General features: G+C 37.8%; 2 gene segments (V, D, J or C); both read right to left on the bottom strand.

Annotated features, from left to right (window-relative positions):
* Positions 1 to 20088, bottom strand: part of LOC131836321 (T-cell receptor alpha chain constant-like) — a 384129-nt gene extending 364041 nt beyond the window's left edge. Inside the window, 2 exon segments of the C gene segment in view lie at positions 19690 to 19842; positions 19993 to 20088. Of these exon segments, the coding sequence occupies positions 19690 to 19842; positions 19993 to 20044 (205 nt within the window).
* On the bottom strand, positions 3076 to 4046 carry LOC131836325 (T cell receptor alpha variable 24-like). The segment is given in 2 exon segments: positions 3076 to 3505; positions 3670 to 4046. Coding segments are annotated over 2 exon segments (450 nt in total).
* Positions 20089 to 22552: the final 2464 nt, after the last annotated feature.

Below are 22552 nucleotides of genomic sequence, written 5' to 3'. Positions count from 1 at the left end.
TGCATCCGGAGTACATAGTGAGAGAGCATGGAATGTGAAATTAGAAAAGAACTAGAAGGAATCTCTGGGTGGCTCAGTCAGTGAAATGACTGCTTTCGGCTAAGGTCATGATCCCAGAGTCCTGGGATCGAGCAAATCTTCCTCCCCTCTGTTTGTGCTCTCTCTCACTCTCTCCCTTTATCACTCTTTCCCTTTCTCACTCTCCCAAATAAGTAAAAAAAATTTTTTTTAATAAGTTAAAAAAGGAAGATAACGGGAAAACGATAAATGGCTTCATATATTTTAATATAAGATTGAATAGTTCTTCATTACCCAAAGATTAACAAGAAGTGATCTGATCAAATATATATTTTTTTTAATAATTCTAGAGGCTGTGTGGTGAGATTCAAAGAGTTGAGACTAGAGGCAGCACATGATTAAGAGGCCATAGCAATCATCCAAGTGAGAGATGCTGAATGCCTGAATTAGGACAGTAGCAGGAGCATAAAGATAAGGAAATGGCTATGAGTGCTGCTTGAGAGATCAAACTGATATGACCTTGAAAATTATTGGATATGTGTTGTGCTTCATTAGCACTCTGGTACCTATCTGTCATAAGGAATGTGTTTATTACTTTAGCTTTTTGGCAAGATGCCCCCAATGTCCGTGCTTCCTGAATTCCATGTCCCCCCTCCACAGTGAATCTGGGCAAGCTTTGTGATTCATTTTAATTGAGTCACAGCTGAGCCCGGCCTTCCGGACATTCTCTAAGGCTCCAGATATGTCACTGAGCAATTTGGGGGTGTTTCAGTCCAGTCAATCCTCAGATGTCACATGGAGCAGAAGTATTATGAGATAGTAATATGGTAGCTGTTTAAAACCATTGAGTTTTGGGGGCGGTTTGTTATGCCGCAAACTACGGGTGGCACTGAAGTCCTTTGCAGATTCTTGTTGAAGACTTGGGGGAAATTGGCAAGAATTAAAATGTTTTTCCACTATCTGATTCTTGATGGTCTCTAATAGCTCAACGTGGAACAGCTGCCTATTTCACCAAACTTCTTTTCGAATATGGTCCTTGGGCTCCTGCTCTGGCATAGAAGACATGGTGACAATGTTCGGGTATAATGTGAGCTCTGGATCTCCACAGCCCCAGGAACAGGTGGCAAATTGTTCAAGTTGGGGCCCTAAAAAAACAGGGAGATGGAAGGTTTTCTTGTTCAATGTCATTTTTATACTTCACTTGTTCTTCTCATTCCATTTACTAAACTCTAAAAAACAAACAAAAAAACCCCCCAAAACTGTGGGGACTATTTACAAGAACATGCCTGTATTTCTGTGAATAATCAAAGTTTAACAGATTTATTTTCAATTTCAGATCAACTTTAGAACAGAGACTGAGAATTTTTATTCATATTTCCTTGGTTACACACGACTTTTGTAAAGACATGGATTTTTTTTGTAAGGACTCTGCATTCCAGATTTTACATTTCCCCTCATACTTTTAACAGTAGATTTTCCAAATTATGTGCCACTGTATCCAGGAATTGATCACATGTGTGTAGAGAGCTTTCTTGCCTCACATCCAAAGATAAGCAAGGGGCCCAGGTAAGTTGGAGTCATGGACCAGTTCCAAGTGGCATTCTTTTTGGAAGCACTGTGTAAACATAATCTACTTCTCTATGGCCTATTACATAGAAAAGCCTGTGAAGTCTTGTATTGCAACAATGCACAAATGAACCAAACTCTGTCCTTGACGTCTTCCTTTGTCTTTTGTTTCTACCAATTCAGTTAGCTAAAGCCACAGGATCATTACTAAAAATATTCTAAATCCCTACCATTGATCTTTATGCCAATAATGATGGAGATCTTGTTTGGGAAGCTGACCCATAGCGGAACAGCGACTGGTCTTCTTCTGTGTTGTTTTATTCCACCAACACTAGTGTGCAGTGGACTGTAGGTTCTCCTCACTCAGTGTTGTATTGCACATTTCCTATTCTACACACATGCCAATGACATAACAGATTCAACCATTCCTAGTCATATGGTCAAATAAATTTATTACTACTCTGTGAATGATTTTTGGAAAAACAATCTTTCCATATGTATGTCTCCAGATACTCCATTCACCTCCTATGCCTGGAAATTACAAATGAAGAAACTTAGATCATCACAGCATTCAGGTACTTACCACAATCACAGTATAAGCTGGAGGACAGACCAAGTGTCCTAGTAAACGTCCCTTATCAGTTCTCCTTTCAGATTTCACAAGTGATTTTTAAAAAAATACAAATGGCCAGGGATGACTGGGTGGCTCAGTTGGCCAACTTTTGATCTCAGCTCAGGTCTTGATCTCAGGGTCCTGAGTTCAAGCCCCCATGTTGGGCTACACATGGACCATGGAGGCTACGATAAATAAATAAATAAATAAATAAATAAATAAATAAATGCAAATGGCCGAAAATGCAAATAGCCACATATAAGAAGGAATGAAATCCAGATATTCATGTAGGGGAACATCATGTAGGGGAAAGTTTGAACTGAACCAAAACTGAAACCCTCAGTGAGTTAACAGAGACAGTATTGCCTGTTCTGGTATGAAACATTCAGATCTCCATGCCAGCAGTGAGAAGAGTGCATATTACATGCTCCATTCACACATGTGAAGAGATATGACAGAATGAGGAGCAACAATGAGGAGTAAATATTACCCTAGTTTAACCAGATTATTTTAGATAGGGCGGAGTAACCATCTAGTTCATTTGGAATTGGTTGTGCCAAGAGGAGGCAAGGGATCTAACTCAGTGATGTGGCTGATATATTGCTGGGTGTTGAGGTTCGTTGTGCTCAATAACAGTCCAGTTAGTTGAGGGAGCTACAATGACTAGAAGACTTGTTTATCTATGTCTTCACTCTCCCCTATTATTGAAAACACTATAATTCAATGAATTTGCCTTTTCTACCCACACATGGCTCTTCTTTTTAAGACTTATTTTTTAAGAGAGAGGAAGAGCATGAGTGGGAGAATAAGAGGGAGAGGAAGAGAAAATCTCGAGCAGACTCCTCTCTGAGCACCAGGGACCTGGGGCTGGATCTCATAACCATGAGATCAGGACCTGAGCTGAAACCAAGAGTCAAAGCTTCACCAGCTGTACCACTCCGGTGCCCCACACATGCTGGTGCCAGAGCAGCATCAGCTGCAGGTTTTGGTATGGGCTGCAGCTGTTTGAAAAGCACTGTGTCATGGCACAGAAGTACGTGGCTGCATCTTCAGGCTGGCATCCTCTGATGTAAAAGGAACTATAACCCTCCTGTGTATTAAGAGTGGTTCTTACTCGTCCTGTCCTCTTTTCATCCCCATTTAAAGTAACTGAAATTAGGAACATGGGGGGTTTTGCAGGTTCCCATCTGTACCAGTGTAAAGAGTAGAAATTGCTGGAAGGAAAACGGCAGGTGAAATTGGTGTTCTCTCCTTCCTGAACATGAAGCCATGGAGGATTCTGCTCCACGTTCGATACGCTGCCCACTCCTGTTGAGAAAGACAGAGTCAGGCATAGAAATTGGTCTCTCTACAGTTTCCATCTTCTTCACACTTTCCCAAGTAAAACCTAGGGGTGCCTGACTGCATCTCCCCCCCCCCCCTTCTCTGTCATCATCCACGTTCAAAAGGTCTTCCAAATTCCAAGGACTTACCGCCAATGTGAAGCCACAGGATTAGCAGCGAGGCTGCCAAAGGACTCTTCTCCATTTCTCCTGTGCAAGGATCTCAGCAGAGGAAACGGCCTGCAGCCCAGGTCTGTGGAATATTCTGCTTCAGAAAACAGAATTCTGCATCTGGTTGCCCAGCCAATCAGAGACAAGTTCATATAAATGTCTTGGAAACACACCAACCAACTCTGCCCTAGATTCAGTTTCCTGGGGTTCAAACTGTTGTCTTGAGTCCAGCTAGCTTTAAAAGTGTTGAAGAAATACCCATGGGTTCGTAACAAAAAGAGAGTTGACAGCCCTTCAGAAGTCGGCGTTTCATCTGTTTCATCACAGACTGCCATTACTCAGCTGCAGAGAGAGTGGCAGGTGCATAGCAATCTAGGGGTTAGGAGAAGCATTTTGGTTAGAAATCTTTCTATGAATTAAAAAAAAAATTAGAACTTGCAAATCACCCCAAATTGTGAATGTTTATCCATACTAGGTGCTAAACTAATACAAAAGTCACACAAGAGTATTATTATTCCCAGTGTACAAACAAGGAAACTAAAGTTCAAAGAGTTTAACTAATTAACTCAAGGTCAAACATCTGGTAAGTGGCATAATAAGAATGAGAACATAAATCTATCTCTCTCTGGAGTCTAATTTTGGAATCTGTCATGCCACCTACATTTTTGATGCCCTATAAATGTTTTAAATGTTAGAGAATATATGTTCTAAGAATAACGGGCATCTATATTGCAATTATTTTTCCTTGTAGCCAAAAATGAGGGAAAACCCCAATATCCATCAGCTGGAAAATGGATAAATGAAATGTGGCATATTCATCAACAGAATACTATTCAACAATAAAAAGGAGTTGAATACTACTATATGCTTCAACATAGATGAATCTAAAAAATATGTTAAGGGAAAGAAGCCAGATACAAGAGTGAACCTAGTCAATCCTTCCATTTATATTAACTATTCAGAAGAGGAACCTAGAGAGAGATAAAGTAGATTCAGTAGTTGACTAGGAATGGAAACAAGGATTTAATGTAATTGGAATGAAGGATCTTTTGAGGGTGATAAAATGTTTAAAAAGGGACGATTGTAACGGTTTTATAAGTCAGTTAGTTTACTAAAAGCCATTGAACTATAAATTCAAAATGGATGTTTTATGAAACATAAGCTGTTCTTCAATAAAGCTGTTTTAAAAAGTAAATAGTAATTATGGTCTGTCTTGCCTGTGTCATAGTCCAGGTATAATTTTAGTTTGATTTAACAGACACATATTTGCCTAAACAGTGATTTTCGTGTCTAGAATTTCCCTCCAAGCTCTGAAAATTACAAAAGCAACATTCTCTGCTGTCTGTGAAAATGTGTTGGAGAAACAAGATATGTCCAGGAAAAATTTAATAGTGTAAGATAGCATTAATTAAGATTATTCAGAATATACACCTACCTCTGGGAAATTAGTGCTATAAGTTGACTTCAAACCTTTTCTATGAACAACTATAATAAGCAAAGGAAACAGTATTTTATTAGTGGCTAATACTAGAAGAGAGTGCCTTCCACATACTCAAACCGTATTCTGAAAAATGGAATAGGCTGGAAAGGCATCTCGATGGTTAACTTAGAGTTTTCCTCTCTAAGAAAAGAGAATCCTGGAAATGTCTCCTGATTCAGAAGTGTAAGGGCTAGAGCTAGGGGTGGGCTGTGCGATAAACAAAGGCCATTCCAAGTCAAGCTCCTTTTTTCTTTGGATCCTGGCATTCAGATGCCTCAGTTAGAGGGAGCACCTGGCTTCACTACTCAGAAAGACAACTTGCTGTGAAGTTTGTATCTGATGAAAATACTGGTCCACTGCTAAATTCACTCACACGTTGGAGGGACAATATCCTTAACAAGAAAGGGATACCTGGAAGAGGAGGAGTATTCCCATACCCAGTAAGGCCAAATCTGCAAGCTATCACTGCCTATTTTGCCTGAAGTAGAAGCCACGCCAACTGACCACTAGATACCTTGCATAGATTAAATCGTGTCTTAAACGACTTTCAGGGTAGAAATCTTGACAATTCTAGATAAAAAACATGGAGAATTAGTCCAGTTTGATCCTTTACATTAGTACTGGAATCACAAGGACTCTAGACATGAAGTGGACCCTTGAACAACACAGCTTCGAACTGTGCAGGACCACATAGAGGTTTATCTTCAATAAATATATTAGAAAATTGTGGGGGATTTACAATAATTTGGAAAACTTGCAGATGAACTGGATAGACTAGAAATATGGGAAAATTAAGAAAAAGTTAGATATGTCAATGTACAAAATATATGAAGATACTAGTCTATTTTACCATTTACTACTATAAAATACACACCAATGTATTATAAAAGTCAAAACTGATCAAAACTTTCACACCCAAATACTTACTGTACATGGAACCATTCACAGCGTATCCTTATAGAGGCATAGGTAAGTGAGAGTTCATATAAAATTAGTAAATCACTAGTTTTCTTACCGTTTTATCACTTTGCTTTCAAAGAATTGCATTACTGTAAAGTATTCCTCTCTCTCTCTTTATTGGAAAAACTGTGGATTAGGTAAATGGTTTTTAAAAAATGTAACCATGTTTCCAATACCATATTATAAATATGACTGTGGTCCCGTATGCCATAAAAATTTTATAATGATTCGTTCATCAGTGTAGAGGCGAGGCTATACCCTAGTGATGATGAGTCATAATCATCACACTCTGGCTATACGCAAAGGCTACACACTATGATTGGGAAACAGTCATATCAATTACACTAGATTTCCATAATGCAATCATATTGCTGCTTCTTCATTATCAATGCATGAGCTGTTATACCGGTAAATAAATATGAATTTCTTTTTCACATTATCATTTCACTTTTGACGTCTAATGTCAGTAATATGTATCGCATCTATGGTGTTTTGTATCCTATAAGACAATATCGATGTAGATACCGACAGACAACTTATCTTGTAAATGGACAATGTAAACTTACAGTGTCAATAAATACAGTAAATGTATTTTTTCATCCTTATGATTTTCTTGATAGCATTTTCTTTTGTCTAGCTTAGTTTTGTAATAATACATTATATAATGTATATAGCAAGCAAAATATATGTTAATTGACTGTTATCAGTAAGGCTTCTGGTCAACAGCAGGCTCTCAGCAGTTTTTTGGTGAGTCAAAATTTAAAAGCACGGATTTTCAATAGTGCGGGGCTCCGTGTCCCCAGTGTTCAACTTGTTCAAGGGTCATCTGTAATTTCATGTTTTGCATAATCATTCAACAAATATATATTGATTGTATCTCCTCTGGGCTAGACATCATTCAGGCAGGGAAGAAGCGGTGGTGAAGAGGACAGAAAAGGCCCAAGGTACAGTGGGAAAAGAAAAAAAATTAAACAGGTTTAAAAATAATGTAATTTTAAATAGTGATGAGCACTGTAAAGAATATATAATACTATACTGAAATAGAAAATTACTTTTGGGGTGAGGAAAAGTTATCTGCTCTACATAGGATATGGAGGGAAGCCTCCACTCTGTCACTTACATGGCAAGGTATTTAACTTCTCTTATATTCAAGTTTCTTTTCTGTAAGTAGCTAGTGTCTTTCTATTGGGCACTGGGCTGAGGTTTAGCATGCATCATCTCATTTACTTCCCACCAGTACCCATGCTGTAGGGATGAGGAAACTAAAGCATAAAAATTATTAAGTAATTTGCCCAAGATCTTAACTAACGAATGGAAGATTTAGAAATCCAACCCAGGTTTACGGTCTCAAGCACATAGCTACACTGCCTCCTGAAAGGATGATGCAGCCAACCTTGACCTCTTCCAATAAGAATTAAATGAGAACACACATGCAAATCACCTAGTATAATAACCTCCCTACCTTAGGCACTCAACCAGATGCATGTAATGTATAAAATATTGAAGAGTTGGGAGAACACAATCTAAAATTGCAGTGGAGTTTATTGACAAGATAAAGCTCAGTATTTCTGAGATGTGTTTTGTAATTTCCATAGCCTATTTCAGGTATTACTGTAAGTATCCCTGGTCCATCATGTTTCTTAACGTTAATGGGATGTCAGGGCATTATGATGTCGTATTGGGAGTTTGGGTGGCATGTTATAACATGAGCAGAGTAAATCAAGCATGATTCCCTACAATGCAATTATTATTTTTTTCCATCACTGACTCTTGCCCCTGCTTCTCAGGATATTTCCATACTACAATAAAGGACAGAGCAGTAAACACAATTTCACTTAACAAATAAAAACCTCCCAACCTCTGCAACAATGCCAAGCTTTATTTCCATGATAGCCTATTACTCTCCATCCCAAATCATCCCACATATTGTACTTATCATTTAAAGTCAATCACTTTTACAACTGGCGAGGCAAACGATTAAAAATCAGCCAGCCCTCCTCTTCTTCTCTTGCATGATTACTGCAATGGGAAGTTTACTGACTTTGATTCAGCCATTGTGGCTCACAGTGGGACTAGTCTTCACCACAATTTAACTTGTCTGTCATCCCTGGAGGGCAGAGCTGGTCAGTGTCACAGAGTATTTTAGCAAACACCAGGTGGCAGAGTTTCAGCAAAGACCTGCTTTTGTTCTTGCTACTGGAGGTATACTAGAACCTGGTTCTCCCGGTAGAAAAATGGAGAGATAAAAGATTCACAAAGTGGTGACATCTGAATAAGGATGTCAAGGAAGTTCAGAGATACTCCATGCAGATATCTGGAGGGGAGAGTATTACAGGCAGAGAGGGCAAAGGCAAGCAGCGCATAACTTTATATGGAAACATGTTTTGAGTGTTTAAGGAACAATATCTCTTCTTTTCCTGTAGCCCTGTATTATCCCCAGAACACTGTTGTATGAGAGATTTGCTACAGCGTTCAGCGCTGTTAACTGGTTAGTGGATGATTTCAGCTATTGATCATAGGGCAATTTGTAGCTGGTTTCGTTATCTTCTTTTCCAGCTCCTTTTGAGTTCCAGTTGAAACCAGTAATGTCACCATTGCTGGGAAACACAGCTACCCTTTTCTGGGGCCAGTTTCTTCTCCATATTCCCAACTTTACTCTGTAGGAGCCCTGTAAGATGCTACACCCTGGCTGACAATAAAAGTTAGAGAAGCTCTTAAAGTTAGGAAAGCTATGTCTATTTCCTAAATATAAAAAATGGGAACACGTATGTCTACTATCCTTAAAATTTTTTTAAAACAAAAATTAAAAACTGGGAACAATATAACCTATCTCAAAGGGTTTGTAATGTGAAAATTAGATAGTGAATCTAAATGCATACTGCAGGGATGCCTGGGTAGCCCAGTCAGTTTAGAGTCTGCCTTTAGGTCGGGTCATGATCCTGGCCTTCTGGGATGGAGCTCTTCATCTGGGCTCCCTGCTTAGCAGAGAGTCTGCTTCTTCTTCTCTCTCTCTGCCTCCCTCCCCTGCTTGTGCTCTCTCTCTTAAGTAAATAAGTAAATACATAAAATCTTTTTTAAAATGCATACTGCAGTGCCTAACATATAAAAAGTTTAATAAATACCAATTTTCTTTTTTCCTAGTAAAGCCTGCCTTTAATTCAATGTCCAGGTCTGTGACCTGTTACTGCTTTTTCTTTTTACATGGGTTCAGTGACAGAAGCTTCTAGGAAATTCACTCACTTGCCTGTTTCCTGAGAGGTAGTCATTTTTTCCCTGCTATTCTATTCGGGTTATTTCCACCTAGCTACATTCATATACTCAGGGCAAATGAAATACTCAAGTGGTTTTTTTTTGTTTTTTTTTTTTTCATTTTCCTAGCAAGTAATACTATTAAGAGGTTTTTTTTTGTAGGTTTGTTAGCTATTGGATATCATATTTCTGAAGTGACTTTTCACGTTTTTGTCATTTTTATTGGTTGTGTATTCTTATTGAATCATATGAGATTTTTATACATTCTGCATTTTAATTCTTTTCCAGAAATATACATTGCAAATATAATTTACCAGTGTGCATTGACTTTTCACCTTCTTAGAAGTGATTTTTAACAAAGACAATCTAAGCAAAGAGGATTAAGAGGTACAAACTTCCAATTATAAAATAAACAGGTCATAGAGATAGAAAGTACAGCATAGGGAATGTAGTCAATAATATTATAATAACTTCATATGATGAAAGATGGTGACTACATTCATCATCGGGTTTAATAATGTATGTAATTGTCAAATTACCATGTTGTACACCTGAAATTAATATAATATTATATGACATCTATACTTCAATTTAAAAGTAAAGAAACATCAAAATATACTTTCATATTCATAGGAAGCCAGTTTAAAAGTTTTGTTTTCTTTAAGGACTTTAAAAATGATATCTTGATATCTTGATATCTTCTATTGGTTCTGATGATAAGTCAGGTATCATTCTTAAGGATGTTTTCTAGAACACAATGTATCAAGTTTCTCAGAGTATCACAAGATTTTTTCCCCCCACTTAATAGATACTCTGAATATGGATTTGCCTTCAGTGACTGCAATGCTTCTGCCAAAGCCACAGTGGTAGACTTGCTGATTTTTTTTTTTTTTTTAAAGTAAGCTCCATGCCCAGCATGGAGCCCAATGCAGGGCTTGAATTCATAACCCTGAGATCAAGAGTCAAATGCTTAACTGACTGAGTCACCAAGGCACTCCTACTTACAGAATTTTTTATGCAACTTTGTGGAATTCTATATAACATTGCTGCTGAATAAGGAACTTGTATTATAGAAAGCTAAGTATAACAGTGAGTGGAAGTGCTTGCTATACACAAAAAGGTTATGGAACGGGTGATGGAAAAGGTGGTCATGAATACCAACTACGATCAAATGACCATTTACAGAAACAAACAGCAGCACCTATGAGAATTTATTTTTTCCCTTTTATATGCATATATTTATATATTAACCTTTTTTACTCCTCTTTTTCCCATTTGCCTATACATAGTAGCGTAAGATATGGTAACATAAATTAATCTTATATCTCATTTTATCTCAGTAGTTAAGCTACAGGATATGACTAGCAGAGTGTGACTCAAATGGAAGAGGAAAAGAACACCGCCCAAAATTCAATAAATAAACTTTGTATCTTCAGTGTGGGAGAAGGCTATCTTGGTTTTGGTTGGGTGAAGAATAGTTGCATTATAATAGCAGAAGGCGTGATGTTGCTATTGTCTTCACTGTAAGTTAAGCGTTGTTAGAAGAGGTACATATGGATGCCAAGTCCACAAGAAGGGTACTGTGGTAGCTTTGTACTGTCTCATCTTAACAAGCGGGAGGTATGTCTCCCAGAGTTTGCTTCCTTGTACTGTTCTGGGTTAGCCACAAAAGACATTTGTGCAAGATCAGAAGGTAGCTGTGACGCAGCAGCCATATTTTTCACATTCTGCAGGTTGCTGTAGGGCTCCAGGCACTGTGGCAACTCCCACATGCTGCTGCCAATTCACTGGCTCGTCTTACTGTTGGCTCTTACCTCCTTCACTTCCCACCACAGCTCCAAGTTCAGCTTCTCTTTGTCTTGGACCAATTATGCAGGTAGCATACCCACCCGTCCTGAAGGTCAGCCACCACCATTGAAGGAGGTAGGAGTTAGGCAAGTTTTAGTTTGTCTTTGTGGGTTACAGTTGTCTTCACAAGTTCTAGTATGTTCTTACAAGTCTTAGTTTGTCCATGACTTTGCTTACATCCACATTTCCTTCACAAATGTTACTCTAACTGACATCCAGTAAATTCAGGCTCAATATTAGGTGCATAGACAACAGCTTTGCATATGCATTTCGGCATAGACTTCCCCACCAGCTATCACAATTGCATGAGGTCACCTCCTTATAACTGATCTCTGATTCTACACTACTCATTGTGATTGGTGGTTCTGCATCTCTGATTATACCCTAACTGACATAAAGCCTAAAAGGAAAAGTCTAAGGAGATGGTTTTCATGATGATTCCAGATAAGTGGACCCAAATTTGTGATGTAAACATCTTTAAGTGACACTGCCACTTTAAATCATTATGGGGCAAATTTATTGAACTTCAGACAACTTTGCACATTTTTTGTATGATTGACTTTAAGTCAAAAATTCAAGACTGAGAATGTATTAGAAGAAAGTTACTCTGGACACGAGCTTCTAAATTAGATAGAAAAAGGTTTAACTTAGAACTAAATCTGATTCAGACCACAGACTAAGCTACCACACTCACTAACATTTCTTTTCTGGGATCTTCAGGTATGCATTTCGGCTTGGCTCCTGTAGCAGGGGGTCTCTCTCTCATTGAGCTCTGGGGTTTTTGTTCAGCTTTGTTATCACTTCAAACACTCTGTTCCTGGAGAGCACAGAAATGCTTTGCTGAGTCTTCCAGCTGTAAGGTTGAAATGGTGAAGCTGATGGATTTAGCTGCTGTCCGGAAGTTTATAGAATAGCAACCATTCTCTGCGTTCTGGTCAAAAGAATTCTTCTGATGAACAAGGAAAGTGATCTCTCCACAGGGAAATGCGTGTCCCCAAAAGTACAGTATGTGCTCTGTTTTGTTTCACACAGACACTTCAGGGTACTGGATGGCTGCCCCCTCACATGGATGGGGCTGGCTGGACTTGAGTCACTTTCTGGACCATACAGGATCCTGAAGGGAAAATCAGACAACAGAGCTGATGTAGTAAATAAAATATGGTTAAGAATTAGATGAATTTGACGGCCGCTGGTGGCTCAGTGAGTTAAGCCTCGGCCTTTGGCCTAGGTCATGATCTCAGGGTCTTGGGATGGAGCCCTGCATCAGGCTCTCTGCTCAGCAGGGAGCCTGCTTCTCTCTCTCTCTCTCTCTCTCTCCCTGCCTCTCTGCCTACTTGTGATCTCTCTGTCAAATAAAATCTTAAAAAAAAAAAAAGAATTAGACAAATTTGGGGTGCCTGTGTGGCTCCTTCTGTTAAGCCTCTGACTCTTGATTTCAGCTTAGGTCATGATCTCAGGATCAAGAAATTGAGCCCTGTGTCAGGCTCCATGCTGAGTGTGGAGCCTACTTGGGATACTCTCTTTCCCTCTACCCCGATCCATACCCCTCTCTCTAGAAGATAAAAAGAGAGAGAGAGAGAGAGAGAGGGATAGAGAATTAGACTAATTTAGGACCCAAAGACAAACCAAACTGAAATAATAATATGTAATGTTTCTTTTTCTCCAGTCTTCCTTCCTTCCTCAAAGGCACTTGAAGTACCATACACCAGCATGCAGTTCTTTCATTCTTAACATGTTTACTCTTGTCTGGAGCCATCCATGCCAGAGTGGATGGAGGCCACGAATACCCTTGGCAGGCTGGGGAGCAGCATGTGGGCTGTGTTCCCTGGTACAGATGTGTTTAGCTTTGCTCAGGCTGAGAGGTATGTCTCTGAGTTCCTGGCAGCACATACACAGAGCTCCCGAGTTCTGATGCTATTCCCCCAAATAGGAAAGAGGGTTTCTTATATTCATCAACCACATGGTCCATGCACAGATAAGAGTCTGGCTCACTCCAAACCCTTACTTTGTCTACTGGTCTTTCCCTGATAGTTAAATTAGACAGTACCTGAAAAGGGACATGGAAAAAGCAACTAGCATTGAAGTTTTGAGCTGAGGGGAAATGAAGATTGAACCAGTTGATGTAACATTGATAATCTGCAGAGGAATAATTTTAGGGGCCCATTGGAAATAGAATTTATTGTGGCTCGTGGACTTTCCTTGTAAATCTACTTACTGGTTGTTAATTTAATTGATCCGTACTTTTGTCTACCCAGAACCTAATGATTTAAAAAAAAAAACACCAATGGGGCACCTGGGTGGATCAGTGGGTTGAAGCCTCTGCCTTCGGCTCAGGCCATGATCTCAAAGTCCTTGGATTGAGCCCCGCATCAGACTCTCTGCTTGGCGGGGAGCCTTCTTCCCCCTCTCTCTCTCTGCCTGCCTCTCTGCCTACTTGTGATCTCTGTCTGTCAAATAAATAAATAAAATCTTTAGGAAAAAAAAAAAACAACAAAAATCAAAATATACCAACACTCACAGATCTTTGGTTTCTCAGTGAAAGAGTGAAAGGCAATCCTATCCAAAGAAATGAGTGCATCTCTTTTTCTTCTTCCTTATTGACTCCTAAGGTTATACTTAACTTTTACAGTAAATAAAGCTACTTCAAAATCAAATGACAAAAATAATCAGCCCTCTGACTTTCCAAATCCATTCAGTTTATTTTCATGAAATTAAAACAAATAAAATATTATTCATTTGAAATCTGACATTGAATTTCACTTATTAGACTCAGAAAAGGATCAGTATATTCAAACTTATTGCCTCCATGAGTAGAATTGTACTTACTAGATTATGTGTCCGAGAATGTCCCTGATGTCCCATTTTCTCTCATTGGTCCAGAGTGTTTGGTCTCACCTACTAAATTCTGTGGGTTTTTTTTTTTTCCTTTAAAATAAAGTCAAGATAAGCATGTTAGATCTCTCGGTGATGCAATGCTCCTACAGATGCGACATCTATAGGTTGTACACACTTAGGACATGTCAACACCAGACAGTGGTTGAAGTTTTATATCCTGTTACTGACCATATGGAATGTAGCCATCATTCTTCTATTTGGTTTCATTGTTTAAATGAATGAATTAATCAAAAAGTACCAAAGGGTCTCAGGTCATGATCTCAGGGTCCTGGGATCGAGTCCCGCATCGGGCTCTCTGCTCAGCAGGGAGCCTGCTTCCCTCTCTCTCTCTCTGCCTGCCTCTCCATCTACTTGTGATCTCTCTCTGTTAAATAAATGAATGAAATCTTAAAAAAAAAAAAAAAGTACCAAAGGGGAATAACTAGATATGAAAGTACAGACAAGGTCTTTAAAACAATGGCAGTTCTTTGATTCTAAGGTCCAAGTAACTTATATGAGTGCTGCAGGGAAGAGAGTTTATACTCAGTTGAGACATCCATCCTTCTGTCCCATCGCACCTTTGAGTGCTTACAGGTAACTGATGCCTTGGTGGGCAATTTTTTGTAACCTAGCAAAGGAGACCATGTGCTGTGGGCATGGCAGTCTGGGGAACAGCATGATGGCAAGATTTCCCTCTTGTTGAAATGGCCCTGCTGTATTTCTGATAGTAGAGGCAGAGGTCCCTTAATGGCATATAGCAGTGGCCTCTGAAATGTGATTTCTGGCTGGATCAAGTTTGAGTGTGCTATGACATCCACTTGGTCTGTCCCAAATGTTGTTATTTGTGTCTTTCCTCATGATTTAACAATAAATTATTATATCTGGTAAAGAACAAGCCTCAAGCTTAATACCTAAGGAATAATGAGAAGGATATTTATTACTTAAAATTTCCAAGTTTAGTAAATTAATCTGTGATAAGATCTGACAGGCTTACCTGAAACAAATTTACTTCAAATCATGGCTCTGATTGCAAATACTTACTCATCTTTTGATTCTTCTCTTGCCTCCAAACTGATTCTAAGGTGAAATGGGCTCACTGAAACTTTGGCTTCCCTCCATGAGAAAAATGAGAAATCATGACTTCCTTTCCTTCCTGCTTACCACCAAACCATGAGAACTGGTAACTTCACAACAGCAAACATTGCTCAGACAAATGATATCAAAATATGCTTCTGACTTCTGTAACCTCTCCAGATGTGTACTGGAATACCAAATGTAACAGCAGTAAAATCATATTCATTTGTGATGTAACTCTATGCTTAATTATTAGAAGTTATAGGAAGAAAAAAAAAAAGAAACAAAACAAACAAAACAAAAAGCATAAGAAGGGAGAATCCGTGAGTCCTCTAAATTCAAATAAATTTGGCCACATTGTTGCCAGGAGTGCACAGGTAATGTTTGGTGCAATTCTACCATACTTATTATAGTTATTGTGAAAACAAAACCTCTCCCAAAATGCTGTTTTATCAGTGAGAACCTCCCAAGTTATTAATAGTATAAATATTTTTCAAAGTGAAAGTATTTCCCCTCTCTAGACATTGAAGGACTAAAGGTTGTTTTCCATCTTATCCTATTGTGAAGGGATTTATGTCAAATTATCAAATTCCCCCAATTTTATTTTTGTTTGGCCACCTAATAAAGAAACCCAAATGAGAATAATTGAATTATTTTATGATAAAGTGTCCTCAGACTCTCCTTGGTTTTGTTACAGAGATCCCCAAACTCACATATCATATGATGCCACAGAATCACTATTGAGGGCCCACATCTTCCCTGTTCTCCCTCCTTCTTATATCCTTGATAATGGCTATCCTCTGATCTGCACATGCATTCTAATATGGGCATTATTTTCTTTTGATCTCATCTCTTTCAGTCCAATGAAAGCTACTCTAGTCAGACATATATACTCTCCCATATTTCTTATCCAACTTTGCAGACTGCTAGAAAAAGAAGCCAAACAAACTTTGAGAACTAGGGGAGTTCATATACTATATATAGTATATTTATTTTATAATTTTTACAGCACTATGCAGTATATTACATCCCAAAGGTTTGTATATCTTATATCTGGAAGTTTATATCTTTTGACCACCTTCACCCATTTTGCCCACCAACCCAATCTCTGTCTCTTGGCAACCTGTCCTCGGTATCTATGAGTTTGTTGTTATTGTTGCCCTTATTGTTTGGATTCCACAAATAAGTGAAATCATACACTATTTGTCTTATCCCTGAGTTTTTTCACTTAGAATAATGCTCTCAAGCTCCATCCATTCTTTGAAAATGGCAGGATTTCCTTCCTTTTTGTGGATGAATGGTATTCCATTGTACATATATATATATATATATATATATATATATATATATATATACCAAGTTCTTTTTATTCATTCATCTTTTGATGGACACTTTGATTGTTGACTTTGCTTTGGGTGTCAAATCCAAAAAGTCACTACTAAGTCTGATGTCCTCTCTGTTTTCTTCAGGAGTTCTATAGTTTCAGGTCTTACATTCATGTCTTTAATCCACTTTAAGTAGAATTTTGTGTATGGTGTAATAAATGGATGGGTCCAGTGTCATTCTTTTGCACGTGATTGTCCACTTTTCCTAGTATCATTTAATGAGGAGACTATCCTTCCTCGTTGTATATTCTTGGTTCCTCTATAACAAATAAATTGATCAAATATGTATGGATTTATCCCTGTTTTATTCCATTTATATTTCTATCTGTTTTATGCCAATCCCATACTGTTTTGATTGCTACAACTTCGTAATATAGTTTGATATTAGGATGTGTGATGCCTCCAGCTTTGTTCTTCTTTCCAAAGATTGCTTTGGCTATTTAGGGTCTTCTGTGGTTCCATACAAATTTAGGTTTATTCTGTTTCTGTGAAAAATGCCATTGGAATTTTTCTAGAGGTTGTATTGATTCCAAAGATTACTTTGGATAGTATGACTGTATTAACAATGTCAATTTTTCCAATCCATGAATATAAAATATATTTTCACTTATTTGTGTCTTCTTCAATTTTTTTCATCAGTGTCTTATAGTTTTCATTACACAGGTCTTTCACCTCTTTGGTTAAATTTATTCCTAGACATTTTATTCTTTTTGATGCAATTGTAAATGGGATTGTTTTCTTAATTTCTTTTTCTGAGAGTTTGTTATTAGCATATAAAAACACAACTTGTGGGACGCCTGGGTGGCTCAGTTGGTTGGACGACTGCCTTCGGCTCAGGTCATGATCCTGGATTCCTGGGATCGAGTCCCGCATCAGGCTCCCACCTCCATGGGGAGTCTGCTTCTCTCTCTGACCTTCTCCTCGCTCATGCTCTCTCTCACTGTCTCTCTCTCAAATAAATAAATAAAATATTTAAAAAAAAACACAAAAAAAACCAACTTGTTTTTGTATATTGATTTTGTACCCCACAACTTCATTGAAATCATATATTATTTCTAACATATACTGACATCTTGTGGCATATCTCTCATTGCTGAGCCAATTGATTTTTCCCCCCACTTTCCCTTTTTATGTATTGAAAACATGCACAGTGTGAACTGGGGAAGGAAGTCTCCGTGTTGTTTATTTCAGGTTGAATACCTTTTAACTCCCAAGCCAATTGAAAGATTTTTCTACTGAAATTTTTATTGGCATTTATTTAACCTATTGGGAACACATCTGGTGAGGTTGTAAGGTAATAAGCATTGCATTCTCCATTCTATGAACTGGCAGAGCTAGAAAAAAATTATTAAATAATTTTCACATGGAAAAGTATAAAAATTGTCTAGGAGACATCTTTGCCCTGGCAATGAGAACAAACAAATATTTAATTTTGTTATGTTTTCTACAGATCTCTCTCTCTCTCTCTCAAACATTACAAACAGAACTAAAAGAGTGACCCCTGTTCCTTCTCCTGTTTCTAAAGTAGTTATCACTATTAGGAATATTCCATGCATGTCTTTTAAAATTTTAGCCTTACAGATACATATCATTAAACAATATATCACACTCTGTATTTTGACATTTCTCATAAATAAGTGTGATGCAATACATATCATGGTACTTTTTACACTCCGCCCCTTTAAATTTTTATTTATTTATTTATTTTTAAAGATTTAATTTATTTATTTGTCAGAGAGAGAGCAAGCACATGCAGACAGGGTAGCAGGAAGAGACAGAGAGAGAAGCAGGCTCCCTGCTGAGCAAGGAGTGTGATGTGGGACTCGATCCCAGGACAGTGGGATCATGACCTGAGCTGAAGGCAGCTGCTCAACCAACTGAGCCACCCAGGCATCCCATTCTACCCCCTTTTTAAAGACACATTTAAGAAAATCTGCATAGAACTGCTTATTTGCTTGTAATAGCTATGTTATACTTCCATTGTGTCAATACTCCACTATTTATTGATTATGGCCATTACTGATTATTCTTATGTTAAAACAGTGCTGTCTTGAGTACCCTGTAGATGACTCCTTGTTCAAATGTTTGAATTTCTTTAGTGTAGATATCAGGAATTGGAACTGCTGGATTTTTTGGATATGTATATCTTCTTTATTATGTTAGGCAAACTGTTCTCCTAAGTGTTTGAATAAATTGTTCTCTGTGTGGTTTTCTCCAATTGAAAAGGGATAAGAATCCTCATCTCCCTGTATTCTTGTCAACATACTTTTATCAAACTTTTAATTCTTTGTTGACCTGATAGAAATGAAATAGTAATTTCTTTCAATTTAATTTAATTTAATTTAATTTCCCCTGATTACTATAGAAGTTGATGTTTTATATATTCACTTCATTCATATGTCTAGTTCCTCTTCTTAGGGTATTTTTATATTCTTACCTATTTTATATTGGATGTTTGCCTTATTTATTTGTAGGAGTTCCCTATGTAACCATAATTTCTAGTATTTTCTTGGTTATATGGTTACAAATACATCCTTCATCTCATTTTTAATTTTGTAATGAAGTTCACATGCAGGCTAAAATTCCCCTTCTATTACTAATGTTTTTTTGATAATATGTATTTTTTGATAATATATTTTGTCTAGTAAGCTGTTCCTTTTTCTCATAGTTTTTAAAAACTTACTGGCTCAGCATAATTTTTCTTAATAAAATTTTAATTTCTACTGTCTTTAGATAAGTTTCTATAGACATTTGTTTGCAATTGATTTTCTCAATCAGTTTCATTTTGGTCAGAGAATAAATTCTATAAAAATTTCAGTCCTTTTAAATGGATCAAAAATTTTTTTGTGACCAAACAATTTGTGTGTGGGGGGGGGTGGGTGTGTGTGTGTTTCCTCTACACAGTAGGGTTTGGTTGGAGCCTCAGCTTCAGGTTTGGTGCCAGGCTGCAGGTGCCTGGGAAGCACTGTGCTTTTGCTGCACAGAAGTAGGTGGCTGAGTCTTTAGGCTGGGGAGCCGTGATGTGCAATGAGAACTGTTTGGCACTTACATTGAGGGAAATTTTGAATCTTCCATCTTCCTTTGTACTCCCACCCAACAGCATGGTTAGCAATAATTCAGGGCCTTTACCAGGGTATTGTCGGTACCATAAGAAGTAGTCAAATGCTGTGTTCTCAAAAGTACAGTTGAGAGTAGAAATCTCTTCTTCCTGGACTGTCAGAGATTGAGGAACCTGTTTCACTTGCTGCTGGCCACTCTTATTCTTCTGCTGGCCACTCACCCCTGCTTAAAAAGATAACAAAAAGTCATTAGGTCCTCAAATTTATATTTCCCTACCTGCATGAGGTTGTCTGTATACCAAAGTCCTCATCTCCCCGCCCCCCCCGCCCCCAGATTAATGACATATCCTGGAGTTATTCCTCCACAACTCACAGCCTAGTTGAAGCCATATTATTAAAATGGGTGTTCTCAGGATCCTGGCCATTCCTCTTGATACCAAAGCTCAGTGACAACTCAGCTGGTCTTCTGGTCTTCCTAGCCTGCTAGGACTCTAACCTAAAGTTCACATCCGCTTTTAATTCCATCAACAGTCCCCGCCCCTTCACAAGTGAGTTCACTTGAAACTATTTCTGTCAAAGAAAGCACTTCCTCATTTTGTCTTAACTTAGAATGGTGGAAAATACTTTCATTGGGAATCAGAGATTTCCTCTTTACACACAGATCAGGATGCATTTAGAATATCTTTCCTTCAAAATCCCCCTTTCTTTTCCTCATACCTCCTAAAATGTTAAAAATCATAAACCAAGCCATATATATATGACTTATAATATGTCATTAAAGGTTACATTTATGGTGGGGAAGAGAGGGACTCCTATGAAGCCACAAGATCAGCTTGTATGGGGGCATTTCTTTTTTTATTACAAGTGCTAATTAAAGCCTATTAAAGACACACAAAATGTACAATATCCCCTTACCAGCTAGGGTAATGGAGCAGAGCATAAAGAATATGTGGTCCCTTTCCCCTTAGGGAACTTAAATTTTATTACAATTTTTCAGATATGTCCATATTTTATATGAGCCGAAGAAATGATAGAAAGTAATTAAATCAATTTCAACTTCTTTATATTTCTTCTAAAATAGAAATTAGGTAAATTAAATGTCTTTAAGAATATGCCTGGGGGAAAGAAGTTAGGAAGTACTAGAATTATCTGTCCTTCAGGAGCTTTGATCTCCAAATGGGTACACAGAATGGAAAGATTCTGAATGGAAAGATTTCAAAAGATCTGGGGCCTTGGCCATCCAGTGGTGTAGCATTTTTGGTAGTGCTGAACCTGACTTTGAACACACATGAAACTTCTCCACACTTTGTCTTTATGGGTAAAATATGAAAATACAAAGAACCAATTTGGCTTTAGATGTTAACACAGCAGGACACAGAGACAGAAATTGAGGATAAACTCCAAAACAGTCCTAAAAATGGGGGTGATCTGCATTATAAATAATATAAATTAGAAGAACTAAGAAGCACATATTCTTTTCCTGAAGCACAGAGAAAATTTTGTTATATCTGTATTTGATATCATCTCAAATCTAATAAAAAAATAAGTATATCACAGTCCAACAGGAGTCAGTGTTAAGAGTCCCCATTCCTCATTCTACAATCATTCCAGTCCAGTACCGTAAAGAGATTTTTTTTTTATTTTTTGCTGAATTTGTGATGTGTTTTTTTCTTTTTCATTTATTCATTCATTAGTGCATATTTCCAAAATATATAACAGAGTGCCTGTTGAGTGCCTGCTAATTGCCTACTAAGTTGGCAACACTTGGGTCTCATTCATGAAAGAGACACCGTCCTGATCTTTAGTCAACCTAGCAGTACTCCAGTCTAGCCAAATAAAGCCTTACAAAAGAGAACGGTGTTATCTATACAATGTGACAAAGAAAAGAATAATGAATTCTGTCTCTGGGCCCAGAAAGAGGAGAGTTCAAATGGAGGAGACGCTTGAACTGGGACTTAATTCATTATAGGTTTCCCAGTAAAAATAATGGGATAAAAGAATTCTAGGCACACATTAACTCAGTGATTGGAGGTTGGTTGTGTATGGTGAAAACAACATAAATTCATATTAAAGGAGTTAATATGGTCCTGACCTTGAAGGAGGACAAGGTATATTATTTTAAAAATGTTGCTTTTCAAAGTAATATTTTTCAAACTATTAGACTAGAATAAACACAGATATTGTTTAGGTAGATGGATGGATAGGTAGGCAGATAGTTACATAGATACATAGATAGATGACTGATAGATACAAATTGAAGCAAAGCAGAAGACATATATTAAATTTTTAAAAGATTAAAAATTCTGATGAGTTGATCCTGTGTGAGACCAAGGTTAATTTTCTCTGAAGTAGCACTGCCTCTTGGTGGCCATATAGAAAATTACACTGAACAATTTTCCGCAGCTGCTTAAAGGTTTGTGTTCAGAAATCCCTGGATTAGTCAGAGCACTGAAGTAAGTGGCTGACTCTTCTTGAGCCAGTGATTTCTTCAGATGGAGGAGATTTTGTTCTTGTTGGGTTCCCCTATGAAACGCTTGCTTTTGTTTACTGAGGTTTATCTCAGATGGATCTGGGGGTCTTGGTTGTGAGGCTGGACCTGCCAAGAGCAAGAGGGATCCTGTCAATCTCACCTGTCCTAGGGTCCTTTCAGGTGCAGAAATTGGCCCTCGACTGGGTCACTGCGTGGGCTCTCCTTCCTCCTATAGTACCATATCAGATCAGGGAGAGCCCTTTATATGGAAGAGAACATGTCCTTAAATAAATTCTAATGTAGATAACTGTCCTACATCTCTGCCAAAATGTGATATAGTCAGCTATTTTTTTTTCAGCTAACATAATGGTTGTATAGTGATCTTGTGGTATTACTTTGCATTTCTCTGATGACTAATGATGTAGAAAGTTTGGTAAACTTTTTCCATAAAGAGCCAAATGGT

This window comes from Mustela lutreola, chromosome 7, assembly GCF_030435805.1.
Source record: "Mustela lutreola isolate mMusLut2 chromosome 7, mMusLut2.pri, whole genome shotgun sequence".
In the NCBI taxonomy this organism is placed as follows: domain Eukaryota; kingdom Metazoa; phylum Chordata; class Mammalia; order Carnivora; family Mustelidae; genus Mustela; species Mustela lutreola.
The sequence above is the reverse complement of the archived record's forward strand: the minus strand, read 5'-3'. Positions and strand labels throughout refer to the sequence as shown.